Here is a 27995-nt window from a genome sequence, read left to right on the forward strand (position 1 = left end):
AAACATGTGATTTGCAGATATTATATAATAGGAAGCAACAATAATTATTATATTTAAACAAGCTAATCCCTCATAAACAGCTAGAGGAACTACATGGTCCACAGTTATAAAACATCCATTTTCCACCAAAATAAATATGGAGAAGGAGGTTATTTATAGGCACAATGAGGCCCTTTCCATTTTCACCACAAACCCAGTATAGAGATTCTTTAAAAAGTATACAACAATACTAGCACTCACAGAAACACTAAACCATCTTCTTCTCAACCTGCTAATTGAGACTAATTTTTTCCAGTAGTTTTACAAAAGCACCTCTTACATGTTTCTGAGCTACCACACCCCTCAACACAAACAAAAAATGGTACATGAAAGGGCATTGGAAACAAACTTAACATCATCCCACTTTTCTTGTCACATAAAATAAAATGAAACAAAATATCTATGCCCACTGAGATGCATTCAACCTTGCAGGGTAAACCCAAATCCCCCAGTTCCCTGAACTTCATCTACATATGGAAATACTGTATTGTGTTGTGCCCCAAAACAGAAAGGCTGGATCAATATAAGTTGAGATGGAAAAAATCTGACACTACAATGTTCCTTAAGTCTTCAGGTCCTCCGACATAGCTGAAGGTATACAATGTGTTGTAAGAATGTCTAAAGTTGCTGCCTTGGCAGTCTTGGTCTGTAGCACAACTATCTGCAGAAAAAGAATGGATGAACTCACAATGAGCATCTATGAGGGAGAGAGAGAGAGAGAGAGAGAGAGAGAACCTGTTGGTATTCAAGATCAAACTTCAAAAATTCTTCATCACAATTCTCCACCATGCTGGCCAAGCCCTTCAAATTCTTCACAGGCTCACCATTAAAAGCAAGAACCTACATAAACGTGCATAAGATCAGCAAGAGAAGCGCATTTAGAAGTAAATGTGCTTTGTTACATAGTCACTTGTGTAGTCACAGATATCCCTCACCTGGGTGTTCACAATGTCCTCATATCCAATGTTAATGTCAGCCACAAGAACCTATTACAAGTGGAAAAAATATGCAATGATCTCAAAATCAGCACAACAGAGTCGGGAAAGATATCACACACACAGTGTGTGTGTGTGTGTGTGTGTGTGTGTGTGTGTGTGTGAGAGAGAGAGAGAGAGAGAGAAGAGAGAGAAGAGAGAGACCTGAGAAACAACAACAAGCTGTTCATCTATAGATTGTGCCATTGCATGCAGATGCTTGTCCAACAATTTAACAGGAGCATCAAACTCATAATCTTTTCCATACTGGAAATTGTTCAAACACAGAAGTTCAGAATTAACCAAAATAAAAATAAAAAATAAGGAAACATCATAAGCACTCTTGAAACTCAATTTTGACACAATCAGCTTCTACAAGTAAGAAACAGCATCAGCAAGGCCCGAATGCAGAATTATATAAGGCAACTGGAAAAACTAAATTTTATCAGCCTTCTGGAACTCAATTTTGATGCTTGTCCAACAACATAACCGGAGCATCAATTTCATAATTCTTTCCAAACTGAAAATTGTTCAAACATGAGTTCAGAATTAACTGAAAAAAACCAAAAACAAGTAAAGAAACATCATAAATGCTTTTGAAACTCGATTTTGACAAAATCAGTTTCTACAAATGAGAAACAGCATCAGCACAAATACAAAAGCAAGGCCCAAAGGCATAATTATGTAAGGAAACTGGAAAAACTAAATTTTATGAGCTTAAATGGAATGTGTAGTTCATCATCAGGACAGGCAATTCTATAAAAATATGAATGATAAATTGATGTTATTGCATGCGTGCAAATCATCAAAAAGACCAAGCACAAATAAAGTGTCCTATATAAGCACAAACAATCCACTACATCAACAGTGATTTAACAAAAAGAAACTCACTATGCACATACACCTATCTTACAAAGACTTGGGCATTGGTGTTGGTTGCAGGTGTATGTCCAAGGTGGGCTTGCCTCTTTTCAAGGATTTCCACTATTTTTATGCATTAATGCTCAGGTCTCACTGCTAAATTATCCAAGAGGATTACTCCAATGTGAAGGATCATAATATCAGAGACATACACATCACCCACTCTCAAGCTCCATGTGGCCATGCCAAAACAGGCAGCCGTGCACACAAGGAGACACTGAAGCACATAACTAGAGCAGGATACTATATTTCTTCAAATCCTTTATAGTAATCAGTTATTGATATATAACTCAAAAGGTCTTTTACAGTTGGTTTGGTTACAGTTTTCACATTTTACTCAATTTTTTAAAATATTCAAATGGCTGCTTACACAGAGAAGCATGGCATTGGATGACGGCATATAATAGGTCAGATTTGGACTTAGCCAGTGAAGCTTCCAAGACTCTCAAATCCACTAAATAGATTAGGCGAACAAGACAAAGAAACAACAGGATTTGAGAACCCACAAATGGATTACAATGGAAAGAACAATAACCAGCATTCTCACTATTACACAAAATTTTACAAATCCAAAGAGCAATCGTATGAGAATGTGATATGTAAAGAGGAACATAGACAATCTTTTTGCATTGTAACAAGAAAGAAATTCTAACAACTTAATCCAATCAGCCAATCAACTAAAGTTAAACACAACATAGAATCAAATTTAAGATTTGAGCACAAGGGTGCTTGTCAACTAAATAATAACAAAAAAGAACTCATTAATCAGGTTTTCAACAGACTGCAAATATATGTGTGCATTGAGTGTGAGCATTAGAGAGGGAGAGAGTCTACATACCTCAGAACGAAGATAGGGAACAGAGACAGCTGAAAAAACGAATCCGGCAATTATGTAATAAGATGGAGGCCTGCCCTTGATATGAGCTGGGATGAGCCTTTTGTGAGTTGCAAGTTTTATGCTGAAATCAAGGGTCTTTGAGTCACGCAGAACTTTAACTTGAGCATGATCCCCAGTATATTTTTGAGAAACAAGGTAACTAAAACCTATGCGCTCTCCATGCCTGAATGGAACTGAAAATGAAATCCAAAAAAGTTATAAAAAGATATCCACTCACAACAAAAGCAATGATACTTTTAAAGTAGATAAAAAAAAAAAAAAAAAAAGTCCAAAATGTCACAGTCCACTAATGAATGTCCAGGGTGCAGTTGCGTAACCAAAAAGTTACATGACAGTTTTAAAAAAAATTAAAAAAATTAAATTTACTGTATAAAAAATCCAAATCCAGCATTTAGCAAAACTGCAAAATGGTAAAGGAAGATGTTTCTGTCAGGAACAATTCTTCAACTCAAAATAGGGTTGCACAATACAACAAACTACTAGAAAGAACTGCAGAAGAAAATAATTTTTGCAACAATCAGACAAACCAAATTTTCCCCCCCGTACAAAGAAGCCCTACAATGGAACAAGGAATCTTTAATCCATTCATTAGAAAGAGGATGGTGTTAATAACCCTTGCATCAACCTAGCAAGAGACATCAATTCAAAAACTAAATGGTTTGCCCCAATTCTCTCTATTACTGTACCTATACTGAGAAACTGTAGGTGGAAGTCACAACCCAACAAGAACTGTACTCCCACAATATAACAGCTTCCAAAGCAATAAAAGAAAAAAAAATGACACTGCATAAAGGCATTCATGTTTATGAAGTATGAACAATAGCCTGTGCACATATATCAACTTCAGTCTAAGAAATTTGCATAACATCAAACTTGCGGCTCACATGATTGGGTTGTCTGACCTTTAAATTTCAGACACTGAAAGAAGTCTTTAAATGATTATTAAGGACATAAAACACCAAGATGTGCAAAAATGCATACGAGACGATATTCAATACCTATTAATTATCAAGACCATCAATTAATTATCAAGACCATCAACCACATCATTCCAGTGTGTCGCGAGCTAAGCTTGTTAAGGGCATTATGCTTGCCTGTGACCGCTTATCTCGTGTGCTTGGGATGGGTTTCCATCATGTAAATACTAATGTAGGGTTATTTTCTGCTAGTAGAGTCTTTGTAAACCAAATAAGGCAGTATGACTCCTCGGTCACTTTGATGTTTCCTAGTGTCAGGATGATAATTACATAAAAACCACTTTAGGGGAGGGTGAGTGTTCATCAGTCATTGTAAAACTCACTAGCAATTGTCAACGTGCTTAGCCTACTTGCCTCCCTCGCTAAGTACACCATGTCAACGGAGGATTTGTTAATGAATTACGTTTGCTTCAATGTTTACTGCTTGCTTACCACGGCTTTCATGAATTGATTACTGTTTCCGCTGCAATCTGAATGAATGTTAATGAAAGTGCTTCGTGGATGAATGTCGGTAAACGATAGGCTGGCTAGCTAAACAAGAGTGCTTTAGCTAGCGCCGCACGCCCTCCACAAGGGTGTGAAAATAGTCGGACCGTGACATTTGGTATCAGAGCCAAGTCGGTGACACTTGGTGAGAGCCCAAGGTTGAGTTGCTACGTGAATTCAATTGCCTTCGTTGTTGGATTTGGGAAGCTTTGGTCGTGACCATGGCACCAAACACTGCTGAGAGGATCAACGTGCTGGAAGCACGGGTTGAGACAACAACCAACACTATTGCCGCAGAGGTGGCCCAGATAAGAGAACTTGTTGATGAGGTGATGGGATCACAAAAACGTCAAGCAGGTTTGATAGGCGACATGTCAAAGGACTTTCGCCACACAGTTGAAACTTTGCAGTCGCGGATGGCAGATCTGGATGCAAAGATGAATGTGATGGTTCTTGCTATGGGGAACTCCAACACTCCGGGAGTTAGCAAGACCAAGGTGCCAGAACCCAGGACGTATGGGGGTGCCCGAGATGCCAAGGAGATAGAGAACTTCTTGTTTGATGTGGAGCAGTACTTTCGCGTTGTGAAGATGGCCTCAGAACAGGCAAAGGTGGATACTGTGACCATGTACTTGATTGGTGATGCCAAACTGTGGTGGTGTACCAAGTATAGAGAAATTGAAAATGGAAGCTGTGTAATTGATAGTTGGGCAAACTTGAAGAGAGAGCTCAAGGCCCAATTCTTTCCTGAGAATGTTGAGTATAATGCAAGAAGAAAACTGAGAGATCTCAAGCATACGGGGTCGATCAGCGAATATGTGAAACAATTTTCTGCTTTAATGTTGGATATTCGGGATATGTTGGAGAAGGACAAGTTGTTCTATTTTCTTGAGGGGATGAAACCGTGGGCAAGAAATGAACTTCATAGGCAAAGGGTTCAAGACTTGTCAACTGCACAAGCGACTGCAGAACGCTTGACTGACTATGCTAGTGATGATACCGCTTCGTCCAAATGGTTTGGTGGAGAGGGAAACAATGGAAAGTCTTTCAAGAATGGCAAACCCAAGAGTAGGGGACCCGACTCTAAATCATCAACCTCAAAGGAAGCTTCGTCGTCTCAAGGGTTCAACACATCCAATGGAAAGGGGAAGAGTAAAATTTCGTGCTACTTGTGTAGTGGGCCTCATAGAGTTTTTGAGTGCCCTCACAAAGCATCACTTAATACTTTATAGGCTTCTATTGCAGAACAGACAGTGGAAGACGATGGGGAAGAGGATGATGCCCCGAGGGTGGGTTCAGTGCGGCTAGTGAGCGCATTGGAAAAGCAGGAAAGAACACCAAAAGTTACACGAGCAAAAGGGTTAATGTTTGTGGACTTGAGGATAAATGGGAAAAGTACTCGCGCTATGGTGGATACGGGAGCTACTCATAATTTTGTTTCGCAATCGGAAGCATGGAGACTCAACTTATCTTTAGAGAAGGATACAGGACGCATGGAAACAGTTAACTCTGTAGCCCAGCCTACTCTGGGAGTAGCCAAGCAAGTGACTGTGAAGCTTGGACAGTGGGAAGGTCATGCGAATTTCACAGCGGTGCCATTGGATGACTTTCTAGTCATTCTAGGAATGGAGTTCCTAAGGGGGACGAGAGCAGTGCTGATGCCTTCGGCTGGTTCCCTGTGTTTGATGGGAGATCACTCCTGCATGGTGCAAGTCGTTGCAACGAAAGGAGACGACGGGAAGTCCCTTTCAACCATACAACTCAATGAGGGATTGGGTCAGGGTGAGCAGACACGTATAGCCATGGTGGTGGTAGACAAAAAAGTAGGCCAAGAGCTGGAGCCTACGACCATCCAAGCGGTGTTGCATGAGTATAAGGAGGTGTTTCCGAATAAGCTGTCTCACAATTTGACTTCACGACGGACGATGGAGGATGAGATCGAGTTGTTATCAGGAGTGAAACCACCTGCTAAAGGGCTATGTCGGATTGTGCCTCGAGAGATAGTAGAGTTGGGGAAGCAACTTGATAAATTGGAAGCGGGATGTGTTCGCCCTTCCAAAACACCGTTGGGAGCATCGGTGTTATTTCATAGGAAACATGAAGAGCATCTATGGAAGGTGTTCGACAGGCTAAGGGCAAACAGTCTGCATGTGAAGAAGGAGAATTTCTCTTTCGCTTGGCGAAGCAACAAACTCCTTGGTCAAGTGGTTGAACAAGGTTGTATCCGGAGAGGTATGGAGAAGGTAAGGATGATTCAAGAACGGAAGATCCCCACGACAATAAAGGAGTTGCGTTCCTTTCTTGGCCTTACTAAATACTGCAGGAAGTTCGTTGAGGGGTATTCGCAGAGAATGACTCCAATGATAGGACTACTAGGGAGGTATTATTGGCCGCACACGCGGGATGATGTGGTTGATTTTACCAAAACTTGTCACACTTGCCAACAAGACAAGGGGGGGCGGAAGGAGTATGGTACTTTCATGGCCACACCAAAGTACTGTTTGGCAGAGAAGACGACACAATTGTTCCTTGCGACTATTGTGAAACATTGGGGTGTTCCCCAAGTTATTATTTGTGACCGAGACTTAATGTTCACTGACAACTTCTTGACAGGGTTTTTCAAGATATTCAGGTCACCTCTTGACATCTCTTCGAGTTATCACCGACAGATAGACAAACAGATGAAGAGATTCAGAGAGCTACTAGATGAGTACTTGTGCCATTGTGTCAATGACAACCAGAAGAATGGCGTGCTACTATTTGATGTGGCTCCATTCTATGGCAATGCCCAAAGGCGCTCAACAACCAACAAGAGCCCTTTTGAGCTTGTTACAGGCCAGCTGCCGCTGTTACCTCACACAGTGGGTGAGCCGTACAGACAAAAGAGTCCCAGGGCGTACATCTTCACCAGTGAAGGAAGACAGAATCCAGAGTTTGCCCAAGTCTATCTGAAGAAAGCTTCTGAGCAGAGGAAGAAGTGGGTAGATAAGGAGAGAAGACCGCAGTTTCATGTCAGCAGCCTCAAGTCGTTCAACGCCAACACCAACGACCTGAGCATAAGTTAGTTCAACAGAGCAGAGTTGAAGATAGTGCAACCTGACAGACATGACGTTGAAGAGATCCTTGCAGACAGAAAATTCATATCCTCAAGGAAGAAGTGGCAGAAGTTCCTAGTGAAATGGAAATGCCTTGATGACAAAGAAATCAGCTGGATTTCTACGAAAGATATTCAACCGTTCGTGGACAAATTTGAAGTGTACCTACCGCCAAAAGTCTACGAGGACGTCGACCGCATAAGTTGGGGAGAATGTCACGAGTTAAGCTTGTTCAAGGCATTATGCTTGCCTGTGACCGCTTATCTCGTGTGCTTGGGATGGGTTTCCATCATGTAAATACTAGTGTAGGGTTATTTTCTACTAGTAGAGTCTTTGTAAGCCAAATAAGGCAGTATGACTCCTCGGTCACTTTGATATTTCCTAGTGTCAGGATGATAATTACATAAAAACCTCTTTAGGGGAGGGTGAGTGTTCATCAGTCATTGTAAAACTCACTAGCAATTGTCAACGTGCTTAGCCTACTTGCCTCCCTCGCTAAGTACACCATGTCAACGGAGGATTTGTTAATAAATTACGTTTGCTTCAATGTTTACTGCTTGCTTACCACGGCTTTCATAAATTGATTACTGTTTCCGCTGCTATCTGAATGAATGTTAATGAAAGTACTTCGTGGATTAATGTTGGTAAACGATAGGCTGACTAGTTAAACAAGAGTGCTTTAGCTAGCGCCGCACGGCCCTTCACAAGGGTGTGAAAATAGTCGGACCGTGACACGATGCATATCCTCACCTGTTGGAACTAGGTGAGCTAAAGCTACTCCATTTTAGTTTCTATTTGATCAGACTCCACGCACTTTACTTTTTTTTTTAATTGATTCATCATATATATTCTTTTGTCAAGAAAACTAGCGGAACTGGCAGTAATTTAACAATTCAGTAAAATTACAAGACACTGCACCTAGTAGGAGTAAAGGCTTTGTTGGCTTTTTGAGTCCGATTTATGTTTTGATGCTGACAAACACAAGTGTTTCTTATGTGTGTGTTTAAGTGCTGAACAGGTATAATTCAGGTCACACATAAGATCAAAAGAACATGGAAGTCAAGACAAGACTTAAAGCTCAAATCTAGCGTATTCCATGATGTCAAAGAGCAAAAGAGAAGAAGACATAATATTTCTTTTGAAATTGCATTAATTTTTATTATTTGGTTTGTAATAATGCATGCATTTACATGATATGTCTAAATGCTCAAAATGACCGTAAACAGACTTTAGGGCTAACTTAAAAGGCCTTGACCTTAGATACACCCTATGTCCCTGCACGTAACTTTAAACTCAAATCTAGACTTAAATGCACAATTTTAATATGCTCAGCGGACCGAACCTGAACCTACATAGACTTTCGGTCGACCGAACCTCCCAGGGTCAACTGTTGACCATTTGGTCGACCACTTTTAAAATAAACTTGCACTGCATGGTCGACCAAATTGGCACGTGGCTGATTCCCAACGTTCAGGTCGACCGAACTTCTAGTTGAAAAATGACCTAGTCGACCGAACCTCTGAATTTAGTCAACCAAACATATCCTGGTCGACCAAATCTCGGAGGGTTCAAAATCTCTTTGATATGGTCAACCATAACCTCAGTTCAAAAATGCCACAATTGACCAAACTTGTGAATATGGCCGACCGAATTTTAATATGGTCGACTGAAACTCTCGAGTTGAAATTTTTTAAAAATGCTAAAACGTCATTAACTTTTAATTAAATTTTTTCAAAATACTGAGCGTGTCCCCAACGGTCATAATTTTCACAAAATCTATAAATACCCCTTTATTACTCCAGATTAGTAACTTTGATTAGCCCAAATTTTCTCTCTAATCCATTGTTAATCAAAATTCCCCTAAAACGTCTTTTATTGTTAAAATCATTCTTTTGGAGTCAAATCTTTTATACAAATCTCACCAACTCTCTTTCATGCATTTATTTCAAAATCATTTTTGATGAAAGTATTTTATTTAGGACATTTTATTTGCGTTTACTCTCACATAGCTTTTATCTTTGAAAAACATTTTTGAAAGTATTTGCTTAAGTTTCCTCCTGGTTATTTCTTTCATAAATATTTTTGGGAGAAAATTATTTACAGCACAAATATTTTCTTAAACTTAAATTCCTAGATTCTCCAAATATTCTTTATTTGCAAAAATTTTATAGGAGAACAATAGTACTTATTTTTCACATATATTTTATTTGTACAAATTATTTAGATAAGCACCCTTTATTCTACTGAGCATATATTTCATATCATACTAGAGTGTTTGAATTGAGCTTTAATAGTGTACATTCATGCTTGTATTTAGAAGCTTTTCCATATGTACAAAAATATTTTTCATGTATCGATTGGGTTCATCCCGTAATTGAACTAGGGAGTCTCAGCCCATAAGTGAGACTGATTCGGTTCAGCCCAAAAATTGAACTAGAGAGTCTCAGCCTCATAAGTGAGACCGGTTCGGTTCAACCCGGAAATTTAACTAAGGTTTTCCTCGCCCCATAAGGAGAGGATGTAAACGGCTTCTGCTCCACCCGTTTCAGCGAGCAGGTTAAGAAGAATCCTTGAGGGTATGCCTAAGGCGAGGACATAAGCTAGTTTGGCCGAACCTCGATAATAAATATTGTGTTACTCTCTCCTTATTTCATTTAATTTATGCCCTTTAAATTCAGCATGTTTATGCTTGTGCATTTATGGTTATAATTATTTGCATGCACACTTTTATTTAAATGAGATATGCTGCACGTGTATGTTCACACTTATTGTTTAATCATTTTTCATACACGTTATATTGAATAGAATATGATACATGGTGAATCGGCGTAAATGTTTAATTTAGCCAAAATATTTTCAAAACCCAATTCACCCCCTCCTCTTAGGATCACACCAATTCCAATAGGCTTGGTTTGTCGTTCTTATAGTAGTAAAATTACATGACAATTTATGCCTATAAAAAATTGTAAATGTGAAAAATAAATAACATATGAATGACCATAATACATTGATGTCACAACAAACAATGTCAAATGATTTCCCTTTTGAAGTTTGAGGACAACTTTAAATCAGATCTCCCTAACAATCACCAACTCACCATAATCAAATCTGCAAGAATCTAGTGCAGCAAAATCATGGAAAGAGACCCACCTAAACTCTTCACCTTTTCTTTCTTTCTTTCTTTTTTTTCCTTTTTTCTCTTTTTGTCTCTCCCAAATGAGAGATGAAGGGGAAGTAATGCAGGACAAAACAGCAACAAAAACATAACAGAAAGAACTATGGCAAAGAAAGAAAGAGTAGGGAAGAAGAAGAAGGAAGAAGATGAAGAGGGTTGCACATGTGCGTGAGAGAGAGAGAGAGAGAGAGAGAGAGAGAGAGAGAGAGAGAACAGGAAATCAGTCTGAGATTTAAATGATTAACTGTTTCACACACCTCAGCCACCAAATTAACCCTGACATGACAGAAAATTACGCTACAGTACTATACAAACAAAAGATCTAATACGTGCATTTTGCTTCTAAAGTATACCAAATCGGTGGCCTAAATGATGAAGACAGTCCCCCATTGGGAGGGGAAAAGGAACAAAATGATGTGGTGTATACACAAATTCATATTCATACATTAAGTACAATAAACTACTTTTAGAAAATTCTAAAAAAAAATTGAGAAAATTTGGGAATGTTTTAAAGACTCTTTTTGATCAACTTGGATGGATTGTTAATTATTATCTGTATATATTTTATTTTTGTATATGTGCATCCCAATGATTAAACAAAGGATAAAGAGGCATTTCAGACATCACCTATATTAGTTCTAAGGGAGTTTATCTAATAAGATTTTCTAATTTGTAAGTCTTATTAGACATTCCTAAATCATACCTTATTTTACATTTTTTTTTTTTTTAAAAAATTCATATTTATTTATTTTTTACAGTGTTAATTAAAGATCATTAGATTCAATTTAGAGATAATTCATAATTAATCGGGTACCATTTGTAGAACGGGTGCTAGTACCTTCCCCTCGTATAACTGAACTCTCAATCCCAACTCTAGTAAATGCAGACTAAGACTACTGGCTCCTTGGCCTTAGGATTAGTCTAGAAACCAATCAACGAATAGTAATTAAGTGAACTAACTGCAACTAGGTAAATAATAAGTTAGTAGCGACTCCATTGAACTTTTATTATTATTATTCCTCGTCATTCCAAACCCTTTTTCCGGAACGTTGCGACAGGAGGAAGTCACATGACTCGCAATGCGCCAAGAAAAAAGAGGGTGGGGTTGGAAAGCAAGCTATACCTTAAGCCAACAAATTTTCTTCCTACATTAAATGCACCTCTGCAAAATCAACGCCAAATTTCAATTCAAATTTGAATAAGTCCATCTGCTCAAACGAAAAAAGGGGGAATGCTTGGCCCCAACAAAATTTGGAGGCCCAAGAAACAGAATTATGTTTTGATCTCCTGAAAATGCAACTTTTAGCTTCACTTATTTCAGCACAATAAAATAGAAAGCATGTCAAGGGCTCCATGTACAACCCACATAGTCACTAAAGTAGGGCTCAAAAAATCCAAAAAAAAAAAATGTTATGGTCGCAATCAAACAAGACCAAAGATGATTTGTCTTTCTTAAGGTCAAACTTTATTAAAGTTAGAATAAAAATAAAATATAGACCAAGACAGTAACAAAATAATGGACAGAAGAAGACTTGGGTCAACAAGAAAAAAAAATACAAGGTGTCCGTCTGCAGCATAAGAGTTGACCCAACTTCCAAACTTCACTGCACAAGCCTCAAAGGGCTAGTCTACTTTAAGAAAATTCCAGTTCCTTGTCCCCTTGCAGCCACAAAAGCTTCAAAATCCTAGTTAAATCTTGAGAAAAATCTCTGATTTTTGGTAAGCTAATATGTGCCCCACCCAAGTGATATAAAACAAGAAGGGGGACCATAGGTAGACCCTTGATTGAGACTGATTCAGAAGAATTGAATCAAGGAATTATTGGATCCTCACTCATATGCCCAGATTTGTTTTAGTAGCTGTTATTGCACGTAGTTTATGATTATTTTTTATAACAAAAGAAGAGATGTCATTGATAAGAGAAGAATTAAAAATGGAGAATACGACTTCTCCCGTCAAAATTCGGGAATAATCCAGAAAAAATAAACTAATAAAACATAAAAACTAGGAAAAAAATCAGAACAAAAGATTTCTCCATTCTCACTGAACATCTGAAATGCTAGCTCCCTTAAAGCAACCAAAGTCAACAAACCATAAACAGGCCAGGTATTGACTCTTCTTCCATATCAGTTCTCAATTCAATTCACCCCGAAAAAATCTGTGCATTACGCTCCAACTATAATCCCCACAACACTGAAAAGATGCCGCATTTCCAAAAGTGCGGCCCTCTCCTTCCTTCTTCTAAACCCCTCAAAAGAAATAGACAACAACGCCAAACAAACCCAAGTTTCTCCCATCACACCATATAATTTATTCCAGATTCTCCAAGCATAATCAGTGTGTACAAACAGTGAGGTGCCATTTCAGAATTCATATAACAGAGCAAGCAAACCTCATGAGATAAGTAGGCTTATGAGTACTTTGTAGGTTGGTTTCTAACATATGTGTGTTTTCGAGATCCATTTGTAATTTCTTACACCTTTAGGATTTTACTTGTAATTTTTCTGGTATTTTTTAGTCTTTATTATAAATAGGGCCGTGAGAGCAATGTAGGAGGTCGTTTTTGGTGAATTTGAAAATTGAAGTGAACATGTGTTCGTGCTTGCATCTCCCTTCTTCCTTCTTCTCCTTCTCCTTCCTCTCTCTTATCTATTTCTCTTCCGATTTCTCTCTTGGCATTAATTTCTCATTGCTATTCTGCATCACCAAGTTTTACTCTCTAACATCCTCATCACAATCACTATATTTAAACAGAGGTCTCCCTGGTTGAAAGAATTGGATTAACTTTCACTAGTTCCATTCACTTTCTTCTCAAAATATCTATTCTTATGTTGTCATGGTCTAAAGCTTATACTAAATCTCCTTGAATAATATCATAGCATTCTGTTCCTACTCTTGCCATCCTATCAACCCTAAGAAGCTCATCTTCAGAAGACTTAATGTCAAATATTTACCAAGTTTTACCATGCTAACTGGTTCCCATTCTATCTATAATCTCCTTGGGATACATCAGCCACAAAAGGCATCTTTAATGGACACTATTGGACAGTGACAATAATATCATGTCTATTAACACAACCACCTAAAACCATTACAAAACTACAAGTCTACAAGTATCAAACTTTAGTCAACTCATGTCATCAAATACTTCCATTGTGAGATTTTTGTGAATTATTACATTACTTTAAATTTTAAACTGAAATAAACCAAGCCCTCACAACTTTACAAATCATATAAATATGTAATTTTAATGGATTTGTCATCCTAGAAAAGGCCAACTGTTCTCTTCAAAACTAAATGAACTTCACTTTGAAGCTTTAACATGACTGTTATTAAACAGATCAGAAGGTTCCCAAGGCTCATTAAGATATTCATCTAAAACCGGCCATAACTCAATCATCCTGGTCAAATATCCATGTAGCAATTCCAAGTGAATTAAAAATGGATACTAAATGTAAAAGTGTCTTTCTCACAAAAACTTAACAAATTAAATTTGAGAATTTATGGGATGACTACCATAGCAGATTAATTTCTTAAATAAAATAGTGCACTGAGAAAAAATACACATTCAAAGACTTTATAGAGAATATTAGACAACAAAATAAAGGGCATTATTTCATAAAACATCTTTCCAGCCTCTGCAAAACACGAGCTAACGTCACAATATTAATATTGCACTCCACGAATAAAAGGTACTTCCATAATGTTATTCTACAAAGATACTGTGGAATCACTGGGCTAATTGGGCAAACAAAAAATGAGCAGGAAATCTAACTGCGGGAGACATGGCTGACCTGTTCCATCATTAGCAATATTTACCCCATCAAAGCTAAGAATAACATCAGACGGCCTCAGAACATGAGATTCAGGAGCTGTAGGCTCAATTCTTCTAATACGGACACCCTTCTGATCAGGTCCCATCCCAATTGACATGCGCAAATCAGGATTTTCCATCTTCTGCCACTCAACACCAAGAATTGGGAATCCTGGAATATTGCAACCCAAATTATTAAAGTGGTTTGCTTTTTAATTCTTCAAGAAGTAGAGAACAGTAAGAACATTTTATCATAGTAACCTGAACACAGAAAAAGTCTCTGACTCTCCACTATACAGTTATGTGACAAATGGAAAAGAGGAAAACTATATTTTACAGACAGTGGCCAGCCACAGTAAAACAAACACGCACCTGTATAGGCCCCATTCTTCTCATAATCTTTAATGAAGTGCATGATAACAGGTGTTGGTATGACATAACCAATATTCTCCACATCTTCATGTTTAAGGGACTGGAATGCAATACCCACACATTTTCCCTTATCATTAAAGGCTGGTCCACCAGAATTCCCAGAATTTATGGCAGCATCTATCTGCAAAATCATCTCATAATCAAAAGGACTTAATATAATATAACCAGTGACAGAAAAAAAAAAGAACAAACAAAGACAAGGTAGAATCTCAATTCTACAACCTGCAGTCCCAGAAGCTCGGTGGACCCATGAACATACGATAGTATCTCCATGCGTGACACAACACCACTTGTCACAGAGATAGTGTCTCCACCAATTGGGTATCCAACAACTGTAACAGCATCCTGGAGTGCAGGCAAATCTCCAAACTCAACTGGTGAAACACCTTCCCAGAACTCATCATCACTAACTGTAAGCATTGCTGAAGCATGCCAAAAAAGGAGGGGAAATTATCCTTCATTATATTTTTAGATAATAAAAATGTCTATTAAAAAGAATACATAATTACAATCGAATGAGGACAAGAGATCCTCCAAGAGAAAAGCACAAAAAAGGAAAAACAAAAAAATTACATCAAAGCTGCCTTCCAATCCCTTTGAGTATCAGACAGAAAAAGACCCCTGAAACCCCCCAAAAGAATAGTAGAAACAGCAGAGTCCAAAAGCATCCTCTCTCTCTCTCTCTCTCTCTCTGAAACCCCAAAACTTCACATTCAAAAAATCCTGAGTTGTAACCGCAGCCACCCAAAGAGTACAAAAACAAATTGTTCCACATGTACCTCACTACCATACAATGAATGAACATATGGCTAATATTCTCATTAGACTAATGCACAGCTTATCTGGACTAAGGGCTTTGTAAGCCCTCCTTGTTTGTTGCATATCATTTGCATTGATCTTCTTAAGAGTTAAAGTCCAAATGAAAGCCTGGTTTTAAAAGGCACCTTTGCTTTCCAAACAGCTTTGAGTAAGAGGAAAGGGCTAGGATTTGTGGATTTTATGAGATTGGAAAAGACAGATGTCGAAGAAAAAGACTCTTAACACATCCCCAATCCAAAGCCTTGCATCCCCTGCAAACTTGGCATGAAAGAATCTAGCATGCCCAATAAAAGAGTCAACTGAACTCATCAACCTCTCTTTCATTGAGACTTTTGAAAAAATGGAAATCCCAAGAAAGAAAGGGCAAAGGGCCCTTCAAAAGAATAAAAAGCTGAAACTGATGCATTGTGAACAGTGGAAATTCTAAACAAGCACGAAACCAATAGCTCCAACAAAGAAACTTGGCATGAGTAGCGGTACCGCTCCCTCTCGGATCATATTTACTCTTTATTATCTGGTGCCATGAGGAATTAGATTCTAAGGGAAACTGCCAAAACCATTTCCCTATTGAGGATATGTTCTTAGAAGTCACATTACCAAGCCCCCCCTCCACCAAAAGATTAGGCCTATTAACATTATCCCAACTTACTAAATGGTCCCCTTTATTCCAGTACCCGACCATAGGAAATCTATCACAATCTCCTCCAACTTCGCAACCACCCTATAGCGGATTTTGAAAAGGGACAGAAAATAAATTAAAATATTAGCTAAATAAGCACTAATGAGAGAGATTCTACCCCCTAACAGAAGACAAGCCCTCTTCTAAGTTCAACCCCTCCAATCTATTCCCCACTCTCTAAACCAGTGGGTCCTAAAAAACTTCTGATAAAGGGTTAGACCCCTAAAGGAAGACCAAGATAAGACAAAGGCCAAACCAAGGACTCACAACCTGCTAAAGATCTGAAATCATAAGCTCCCTACTACACAGATTAATACCCTCTATACCAGTATTAGACAAATCAATCTTTAACCCCATGATTCTCTGAAAGACTAAGCAAAGTTTGAACCTTGCAGAATTTCTCAGCATCATTATCCAGAAACAAGATAGTGTTGTCCACAAACTAAAGATGTGACACCTACAAACCACACCCCCCCCCCCCCCTACAGACAGGCCACTAATAACCCGAAAGTTCTGGGCTCAGGAATTATCCTACAAAGATCATCTACAACCAGAGTAAACAAGAAAGGGATAACAGATCTCCTTGCCCTAACCCTCATGAAATACCAATACAATCCCTGGTCTGCTCATTAACAATCACCGTTATATTAGTAGCGCTAAGACACCTTCTTATCCATTTGTGCTAAATATTCCCAAAACCCTAATTCTGAACAACTTTCTCCAAAAATCTCCAATTGACCATGTCATAGGTTTTTTCAAAATCCAATTTAAAAACCATGCCTTTTTGTGTCTCTTTCTTGCATCCTCTACCCACCTCATTTGCTACCAAATCTGCATCTAATATTTATCTTTCACAAAAATGGATTGGACCAACTACACCCTATCCACCCCAACACCTCTCTTAACCTCCTCAAAAGAACCTTAGAAAGCACCTTATAAACACCATTAACCAAACTAATAAGCCTAAAATATTTCACCCTCTTGGACCTGTCCTTTTCCGGGATAAAAGCAATGAAAGTAGAGGTGATACTCTTACTACTCTTCCCCTATGAAACTCCTCAAACAAATTCATAATATCCTCCTCCATCATATCACAACAATCATGAAAGAAAGCCATCGTGCACCGGGACACTTGGTGCTTTGTCTCTATCCATATCAAACACTACCCTTCTAACTTCCTCCAAATCAAAAGGCCTCTCTAACCACTTAGCTCCCTATCCCCAATTGGACTTCAATTGAACCCATCCACCATTAACCTATTCCTGCATTCATCATTAGACAAACCTTTGAAAAAATCAGTAATCTCATCCCCAATTTGTTTATTATATTTCACCACCCTCCATGATTCTACCTCTAGCTCCTTAATGAGACTTTCCCTCCTCTTGTTGGCCACCCTATGGAAAATCCTAGAATTACAGTCCCCACTCTTTAACCCAACTAACCTTCAACTTTTGATGCCAACTATTCTCTTCCCTCAACAAAAGCACCTCAAGATCATTATTAAGGCATAATATTTTCTTTCTATCTTCCTCTCCCAATAGGCCACACTCCTCCAATCAATCCAAACTACTTACTTCCTTCAAAATGTTGTTTTTCCTCTCCTTAATATCCCCAAACACTTCTTTATTCCAAATCCTAAGCTTACATTTGACAAATTGCAATTTTCTCATTAGCTTAAAACCCACCCACCCCTTAACTAAAAACTTCCCTTCAAGCTCCAATGGTATGACAAAAAAAGAATGGTGTGAAAGCCTCATTTTCTCAAACCTTAAAGGTATGAGTTCCCAAAGAATAGGATTAGAGCCCAAAAGGATTGTGCAATGATCAAAGGTAGGCCTAACCAACACCTCTCGCACAATATTTGACAACAAATCGTCCCAAACATAATTGAAAAAAGAATCTATCAATGTGAGTCAATGCTTGTCTATTCCCATCAGCCAAAGTGAATCTACCATTATTCAAAGGGGCGTCCGTCAATCCACTATCACTAATGAAATAGTCAAAAGATCATCACCCTCAATCCCTCAAACTTCTCCTTAGATGTTCTAATAACATTGAAATCACCCCCTACAACCCAACAAGGATAGAAATGGCCATACAAGCTAGCCAACTCTTCAAAAGAATCATTCCTCAGGGAGTATATTGTTGGGCTACAAACAGAAGTAAACCACCAATCTTCAACCCCCATATCTTTGCATGCGTATTTAAAATAAACTATTTGCAATTACCTTCATAAATTAATTCAACGATACCGTTACGTACAATCAAAAACAAGGAGCTGGGAAGGCATCCGATAACCAAGACAGATGAGTAAGGTTCTAATATTTTTCATTATATACCTACTCGTTTATATAAAATTGCATTAATTATGATTCAGGATGTCGTGGTCACATCGCAAAAATCAATTTCATGTATTGATTTTGATTTATTTAACTATGATCTCTAGCAACCATTATTAATATAGATTTTATTTGCTAGTTTCTATGCATTCTAATGGTTTTCAGAGTCAAGATTTAAGTCCTAGGGGGCATATATGTTAGGAACATCTAGAGGGCATTTTAGTTAACGCGGAAGCTTAATTTTAGCATTTCAGGAGTTATCCAGAAGGCTTAATTTTAGGAGTAACTTTAGAACATTTGTCCTTGTAAGGCTGCTTGCATGAATATTGTTTTGATTTTAAAAATTCAGTCTCTTACCATCGATGTTCGCAGCTAGGACAGAATCTCTTCAGCATTAAAATATTAAACACTTTATGCTTCCTTTGCATCAGTATGTACCAAAGCACACTTACCTTGACTAATGCTGAACATTGGAGGAGGGCACAACAACTCTATGGCTAAAGAAGCTCTTACAAGAGCCAAGTTCATGTTTTAGCGCAACAGAATGAACAAATGGTATGGGGAATCTGCAAGTTGCTATGCTTTTAAAAATGAGAAGGTGTAAGGCAGCATTTTAACCTTAAGAGGTGAGACATAAGCCTTGAGAATTTTATTTCTAAATAAAAATATGTAAATAAATTACATATATTTTAAAAAATAAAGAAAGCTACAAATAAAATGTCAAAAAAATCAAATATATTTGTAAACTGCTTGTTGGCTATTCAAAAAACACTGACTTGAATTCATTTAGTAAATCATGCCAAGAGATAATAACATTACAAAGTTCAAATTATTTTTAAGATCTAAGATGCAACTCTCAATTATTTTGGAAAGAATGAGATTCAAGAGTTTAGAAATCAATTCATATTACAACATTCCATTCATATAAGCATGTAGTTAAAATTTTCTAGCCAAATCTAACTTGAAATTCGCACACCTCAGCTCTCAACTAAAAAGGTGCAAAAGGGAGTGCCTTTTGTAGAAATGCATAATTCTCAATGTGTAATATGTTGGCCTTCTTGTGATTTGGTATTTTGATTGAGCATTTTAGGCATCCCTTGAATTGTGGTGAGCCTTGAGGCAAGCCCCTATGCCTTTTAAAACATTGGCAAGTCGCAACAGAAAGGCTTACAACTGTTCCTAATGAAAACCCAACAAACCCTGTGCTAATGTGCCCATGTGGGCATTAAGGGATGTCCAATACAAATGGGCTGAGCCACCTTAGCTTTTATGGTGAAGGGGTGTGATTAAGGATGATTTAGATGAAGATGACACTAATCTAATGGTTGATCTGATTCAACAACGGATAGGATTCCACATTGACTATCAGATTAAACTAGATATACCCAACTTCAATAGGAATTTGGGTATAGAAAATGAGGAGCAAATCTCCAAGGAAGATTCAAATGTCCAAGAAGTTGAAGTTCTTCAGCTTCTTTCTCCATAATCTGATAACTTGAAATATTAAAATTATCATGTTGATTATTCCCTTAAAGAACTTATTTGCCAGTGATTGGAGAAAATTGTAAAATTCAAGATGAGATTACTATTAAGAAAATAATGGAGGACTCTGTTGAGATCACTCCTCAAGATGAGAATGTAGTGTGCAGATATCAATATTTCTTTGAATACAAAACAATTGAACACATTGATTTCATTGGAGTTGATGCATTTGATTTTTTTTTTAAGAAAAAATGTAGAGCACTTCAAGGACTTAGTACATGAGTTAAAAATTGATTGGAAGAATATTTGGCATGCAAATATATTGGGAAAAAAATGGAAATAAAATCAACACTATTTGAATGTTCTAAATATTTTTTTTAGATGGAGCGAAAGATTGTAGACTCAAACAATAAACTCAAGGATGAGTTTTCCTTAAGTGAAGGGTACTGATGTAATGTGCAATATAGGGATAAATTAAACTCATATGCTGATTTTGATCTATTCTATTGTATTTTTCGCAGCCATTATTTATAGGGTTTTTATTAGCTGAATTTGAGGTAATCTTTACAGATTTTAATTTTTAATACTCAAAATTAAGTCCTGGTAGGTTATCATATAAGCTAGGAATATTATGGAAGTACTTTTACTTAATGGGAAGGATTGATTTTAGGATTTCATGAGTTATCTTGAATGATTAATTTTAGGATTTGGGACTATAAATAGCTTTGCAAGGCTGCTGGCTGTGAACATATTTTGATTAATAAAACTCAGTATTTATCATTACACTGTTCACTGTGAAACCTAGAATTGATCTATGGCAGGATTAATTGCTCCAGAATTAATACCTTAAACATCCTATGCTTTTGTTATCCCTCTCGTCACAAAAATGAGGGAGTTATATACATTGTCCAAGATAATTCTATAGGGCATCCATATTCCATATCATACACACAAAGAAATGATAACCACCAAATACCACCATATATATATAAGGGCAGCCCGGTGCACAAAAAGAAAGGTGATAGTGGGATCAAGAAGTTCAAAAAGCAGTTAAGACAAAAAAGAAATTTGTATAAAATAAGGCAAAATTGTAAAAATATAGAAAATCTTGAAAACTACAAAAAAAAAAAAAAAAAAAAAAAAGAAGCAAGAAAAAATGCAAAGAAGAGTATTAGTGAAGCTAAACATAAAGCTTAATTAGCTTATGATACTTTATATACTAAACTAGATACAAACGAAGGATAAAAAGAAATTTATAACCTTGCTAGAACTAGAGAAAGAAAATGCAAGAATTTAGGTGATGTAAAATGTACAAAGGACAAGAATGATAATTAGAGAAGAAGACGTAAAAGAGAGGTGGCGGAGATACTTTGATAATTTTTTAATAAAAACCAAAATAAAAATTGAACTTGTAAGTGACAAATGAGGAGAAGACTAAAAATAGAAGATTTATTCACAAAATTAGAGTCCTTGAAGTTGAGATGGCAATAGAAAATGAAGAGTGGGAAATCTATACGACCAAATAAAATACCAATTGAAGTTCGAAAACATTTAGGGGATAAAGGAATTGTTTGGTTAACTAATCTACTCATCACTCTTATAAAAACCAAGAAAATGCCAAAAGAATGGAGGAAAAGTACATTAGTACCTGTGTACAAAAACAAAGTCGATGTTCAAAATTGTAATAACTATCGTGGAATTAAGATTATGAGTCATATGATGAAGTTATGGGAAAGGGTAATTGAATATAGAATAAGATTAGAAACAAAGATTTTAGAAAATCAACTTGATTTTATGTCTGGGAGTTCAACAATAAAAGCTGTTTATTTTTTAAGAAGTTTAATGGAAAAATTTAGGGAAAAGAAGGACTTGAATATGGTTTTTATTGACCTAGAGAAAGCTTACGATAAAATATCTAGGAAAGTTCTTTGGTGGGTCTTAGAAAAGAAGTGAGTTTGTAGTAAATATACAGAGGTCATTAAGGATATGTACGATAGAGTAGTGACTAATATTAGGATTGTAGGAGATAAATCTAGAGATTTTCCAATCACAATAGGTGTACATTAAGATTATACTTTGAGTCCTTATCTTTTTACTTTAGTAATTGATGAACTAACTAAGAATATCCAAAATGAGATCCCTTGGTATATGTTGTTTGCAGATGATATTGATTGATGATAGTAGGAATGGAGCTAGAATTTTGAAGAACCACATTAGAGTCTAAAGGGTTTAGGAAAAGTAGGAATAAGATAAAATATATGAAATGCAAGTTCAGTAATGTAAGGAGTAGCAATAGAGAAAAGATTAAACTTGATAATCAAGAGATTAATAGCAGTGATAGATTTTGATATCTTGGATCTATTATGCAAGTTGCAGGGGAAATTGAAGAAGATGTAGTACAAAAAATTAAAACAGGTTGGGTAGATTGGAGGAGTGCGACGGATGTATTGTGTGATTGTAGAATATCCTTAAAATTAAAAGGAAAATTTTATAAGATGACTATAAGGACAGCTATGCTCTATGATTGAGAATGTTGGGTAACTAAGAAACAACATGTACAAAAAATAAAAATTACTGAGATGTGAATGTTAAAGTGGATGAATGGTCTAACATTAAAAGATAAAGTAAGAAATGAACATATACATAATAATTTCGAGTTTTTTCCTTTTTTGAATTTTTTTATATTAAAATATTAAATAATGGTTGGGTGGGAACTTTATTTCCCACTTTGATGCGTGAGCAAAACTCGCAGGATGGTCCAGCGAGTTTTGCATGGTGGACAAGAGAGGGACAAAATCTGATTGGACAAAACTCGGTGGATGGTCCAGCGAGTTTTGCATGGTGGATGAGAGAGAGAGAGGCAAAGGGTGATTGGACATGCATAGGAGACATAAGTGAATATTGTAATACCTTTTTAGTTTTACTTTTTATGAGAATAAAGATACAAAACCCACATTCAAGTGGATAAAATTAAAATAATAATTTTATGTTTTTTTCTATCAAAAAAATTATATTATTTTTATTAAGTAATTAAAATTATGTGAGTTGAAAAGATTAAAATGAAAAAAAAATAACATATATTCATATATTAAAAATTAAATATTTATATTCATCAATTATTGGTTCATGTTCAAATTATGATTAGTTTACAAAATCATATTTAAATTAGCATTCAAAACTTAAAAGTTCATTTATTCAAATACCTCCTAACTTTGTTTAGTTATGTAAAATAACTTTTTAATTTTCATTAAATATAAATAATATTTAAAGCTAAAAATTAATTTTGTTTTCATCTGAATGTTATAAAAATCTTGAAAACATTTCATTTTAAAATTTTCTAAATTTATATGAAAAATTAATAAAATATCTTTCTATTGTTTTCTAAATTTTTTTTTTTTTTTTTCCAATTAACAAACATTTAGCATTTGTGAAAATGTGATGTTCATGGGCATTCTCATATTTGTTTAAAGGTTAAAACCAACATGATCGGTTATTAAACTTGAAATTTATATCAGTTATGTATTTGAAGCTATAATTAGTTCACAAATATAACTTGTTGAGAAGTTAGGCTTTTTATATAAACTAAGTCGGTTCAAGGTTTTATATTTACCGATCATGTTGGTTTTAACCTTTAAACAAATATGAGAATATCCATGAACATCACATTTTCACAAATGCTAAATGCTTGATAGAAAGATATTTTATTAATTTTTCATATAAATTTAGAAAATTTAAACAATGAAATGTTTTCAAGATTTTTATAAAATTCAGATGAAAACAAAATTAATTTTTAGCTATAATATTATTTATATTTAATGAAAAATAAAATTTTATTTTACATAATTAAACAAAGTTAGGAAGTATTTGAATAAATTAACTTTTATGTTTTGAACGCTAATTTAAATATGATTTTGTAAACTAATCATAATTTGAACATGAATTAATAATTGATGAATATAAATTTTTAATTTTTTTCATTTTAATCTTTTCAACTCACATAATTATAATTACTTAATAAAAATAATATAATTTTTTGATAGAAAAAAATTATAAAATTATTATTTTAATTTTATCCACTTGAATGTGGGTTCTAAATCTTTATTCTCATAAAAAATAAAACTAAAAACATATTAAAATATGCACTTATGTCTCCCATGCATGTCCAATCACCTTTTGCCTCTCTCTCGTCCATCATGCAAAACTCGCTGGACCATCCAACGAGTTTTGTCCAATTAGCTTTTGCTTCTCTCTCGTCCACCATGCAAAACTCGTTGGATGGTCTAGCGAGTTTTGCCAACACATCAAAGTGGGAAATAAAGTTCCCACCCAACCATTATTTAATATTTTAATATAAAAAAAATAAAAGGAAAAAACTCTAATAATTTTGGCATAACACTGGCTGAAAACAAGATAAGGGAGTGGCGGCTTAGATGGTCGGGCATTTGAAACTTAGACCTAGTAGAGCAACTGTAAGGAGGAGTGAGTTAGTGATTGTGTTTGGCATAAAAAGGGGTAAAGGTAGACATAAAATAACTTAAAATGAGCTAGTGACTAGTGAGGAAGGATTTAATAGCCCTTATTCTAATAAAGGAAAACACTCTTGACAAGTGAATTGGCGAAAAAAAGGATTCATGTAGCCCACCCTTCCTAGATGGACTTAAGGCTTGTTCTTCTTGTTGTTTGTTGCATATCCACTACTTCACATACATATCAACATTTTAAACTTAAAATTTTCAAATGCAAACTTGGAGTGTATCCAATACCTCATCTAAAGATTTTAGAGGCATATAAAAAATACACCTAATCCAAATATACACTTTTAAGCACAAATTAAGAATAAGGTATAAGTAAAAGCACAAAAACATAATACATACAACTTTTAGCTAACTATAAGAAGGTATGTTCTTAGATTTCACCTATAATAATCTCACAATTGTAGAATATCACATAATTCAGAAAAAGCTTTTTTTAAGTTTATATAACGAAAAAGCTCGCATTAACATAGCAAATATACATTTTTGTTTATTAACATATGCCTGAGGTATAGTATCCTATTATTCTAGAATTGCTCCATCACCATGTTTGTATCATGTTGTCCTCAAATCCTATTTTTCTAAATCAGTAAATGTAATATTTAAAGGCACCAGAAAACAGGACGCCAATCATGTACATAGTGTGTATAACAAGAAAGCTAAAAGAACAGGGCAATCTGCTTAGCAACCCTGGAATAGAATTCAAGCTTCACAGGAAATGTTAAGCCAAAACATAAAGTAATCAACATTATTTCTTTCAAACTAGGCAAGGACAGGTTCATCTTCCAAAACTTATTGGTTTCTCACAAACAAATACTTCACATGATGCAGAAAGGCACCAAAGCCTAGTCCTTCCTCCCATATTTGTCCCCATGTCCACTCTAGCAGCATAACAAGATGTATATAATGGTTTTTGGCATAAACCATTCAACCCCAAAAAGAGATTAGAGCATGGCCCACTCTCTATAGTATTTCAGCAATAAAGCAACAAAAAATTTACACTATCTTCCTCCATTAAGCACATGTAAGATCAGATAACAAGAATCTTACTCCTGCATAAATTATCCAATGTAAGAATGGACTCTCACATGACCACAAAGAAGGATGATTTAGCTGGTGCTTTTCTTCCAAACTGCTCTCAGATGGAAGTATTATCAATATTTCGTGATCAGAACCAGATACATTTCCTTGTGGCCCATAAAAATCCATTGGTCTGACTCCTTGAAATATCTGCTCCATGTGGCATCAACAAGAAAAAATACACCTCCACCTCCTAATCCCAAAGTGGTCTTGTGAATGTAGGTCATAAAACCCCTATTCTTGTAAGTCTCTTCAAAAATTAAAAACAAATTTCATGCCAAAACTGCACTTCTTGCAGTTCTCCACATTGAATCTTATGGCAACATTTGGGCCTCAAAACAAAAATCAGCTACGCAGCAGTCCAACCAAATCTATCCCCGTAAATGACTGAATTTACATCCCATAGTGAGATAGAACTCGATTCGAAATACCGGCCTAACAAATTATATCCACTGGAAATGGAGTGCCATATTCCATATTTCCATTCATATATTTGGAATAAATATATTGGAATGATAATCACTGGGAAAACATATCCTTTTTTTCCCCCAGGAAAAGAAATTCCCACCATCCCTCGTCACCCATTCCCATGGAATTATTCCAAAATCTCGAATATGGTTCATGTGTTTTAAAAATTTAAACCTGCTCTTTCAAATTCCTTTCAAAATCCACCATGAGACATTCTAACCCCCACTGTCCCAACTACTGCAAGACCACCACAGTTAGTCCTAACCCTTACCATAATCCCCCACAAAAAAAAAAATCCTTCTCCACAGTAAACCTCCTAAATCATTTCCCCAAAAAAGCCATGTTGAAAGGTCTTGGATCTCTGGGCCCAAATTCTCTCTCTCTCTCTCTCTCTCAAGAAGGAAAAAAGAGAAAAAAAAAAAACCTATCGCTGTCTTTCATAGCCTTCAACTAAGTAACATCTGCATTCAAACTCCATCTTCTCAGGATTTAATAACATTTTCTTCCATGTCAAGTCAACAGTTCAATAAAACTAAACTGATTCAGTTTTTACATTTTACATTCCAGCAGCGTCAAATTAGAATAAACTAGTAACTTTCAAGTTTCAACCCTTCAACCCATCAATAATAATAATAATAATAATAATAATAATAATAATAATAATAATAATGTGCAAATATCGGCAATTGAAATAATTCATCGACTGAGTCATTCATAAACGAAAACTACATCTTAAACAAGTCATTGGCATTTTCACCCCATTTAAACGTAATACACACATCTTCCAAAAAAACGCTTAGTCATACAAAGAATTAACAGGCACATAAAAGAAATTAGCACCCAAAAACAAAAAGGGAAAGAAAAAAAAAAGGTGGAAAGAACAAACTCAAAAAAAGCCATACCAATATCGCACTCAGTTCCAATAGCTAGCACAGTTGCCAAATACTTGGTGTCCGAACCACGCTTCTTAAGCTTAACCTGAGTATGATGCTCCACCGAATGCGCATTCGTCAACACCCTCCTCCCTCCAATGATAAACCCACTACTACTCGAACTGTACTGTCGCTTCCTCTGCCACGGCAACGAGAAATTCGGCTCTGTATGGACGCAGAACACCTTAACCACGGCATCCATCGACGGCACCACCCTCACCACACTCTCCCACCTCGGCGGCGGCTCCGCCACCACCGCCGCATGTCTCGCGTCTCCATTAATCGAAACGGAAACCGTGCAATCCCCATTTTGTTCGGCAAATCTCGACTTCTTTCTAGTGGGCGAAGCCGCACCCAAATTCGGGTCCGGGTTTTCTGCGTGCTTGCTGGCCTTTCGGGGCCTTCCGCGGCCGCGGCGTGATGGGGGGTCGAGGTCGGAGGGTTCAGGTGGCACGCCGTCGTCAACGGCGGCGGCGGCGGCTGAAGCGGAGACGGGACTGGGATTGGTGTACTGGAAATCCATGGTCTCGGCCACTGGGTTCTTGGGTTTGCGACCTCGCTTTCTCTTAACGTCTCCCATTTTTGGGAATTGAGGAGCTACCGGGACTGTTTGATTTGATAGAAGCCTCTGAAAACCCTTTTCAGGGTCTTTGATTCTTCACCTCAGATAGTGAAATCTCATGGGGGGATTGGAAGAAACCCCTCGAATGACAGGAAAATTTGGAAAATGATTTTTCTATTTCATTTCCAAAGATAGAAAGGGGAAAGTGATCAGTGGAGAGTAAAGTCGAGGAAGCAGAGTTTAGGGTTTGGATCCAGGTGAGCCCATTCATCTTTGGGGTGAGTTGGGCCT

General features: G+C 36.5%; 1 protein-coding gene across 1 annotated transcript; it reads right to left on the reverse strand.

The window, feature by feature from the left end:
- Positions 1 to 137: 137 nt before the first annotated feature.
- Positions 138 to 27995, reverse strand: LOC131167848 (protease Do-like 9). The gene is made up of 9 exons (XM_058126852.1): positions 27113 to 27995; positions 15034 to 15233; positions 14752 to 14932; positions 14360 to 14551; positions 2773 to 3005; positions 1179 to 1280; positions 975 to 1025; positions 775 to 879; positions 138 to 700 (listed from the first exon to the last, which is right to left on the reverse strand). Exons 1-9 carry the CDS (start codon positions 27720 to 27722, stop codon positions 602 to 604), a joined length of 1773 nt encoding a protein of 590 aa, XP_057982835.1. The 5' UTR covers positions 27723 to 27995; the 3' UTR covers positions 138 to 601.

Source organism: Malania oleifera, chromosome 11 (genome assembly GCF_029873635.1).
Source record: "Malania oleifera isolate guangnan ecotype guangnan chromosome 11, ASM2987363v1, whole genome shotgun sequence".
NCBI classification, from domain to species: Eukaryota; Viridiplantae; Streptophyta; class Magnoliopsida; order Santalales; family Ximeniaceae; genus Malania; species Malania oleifera.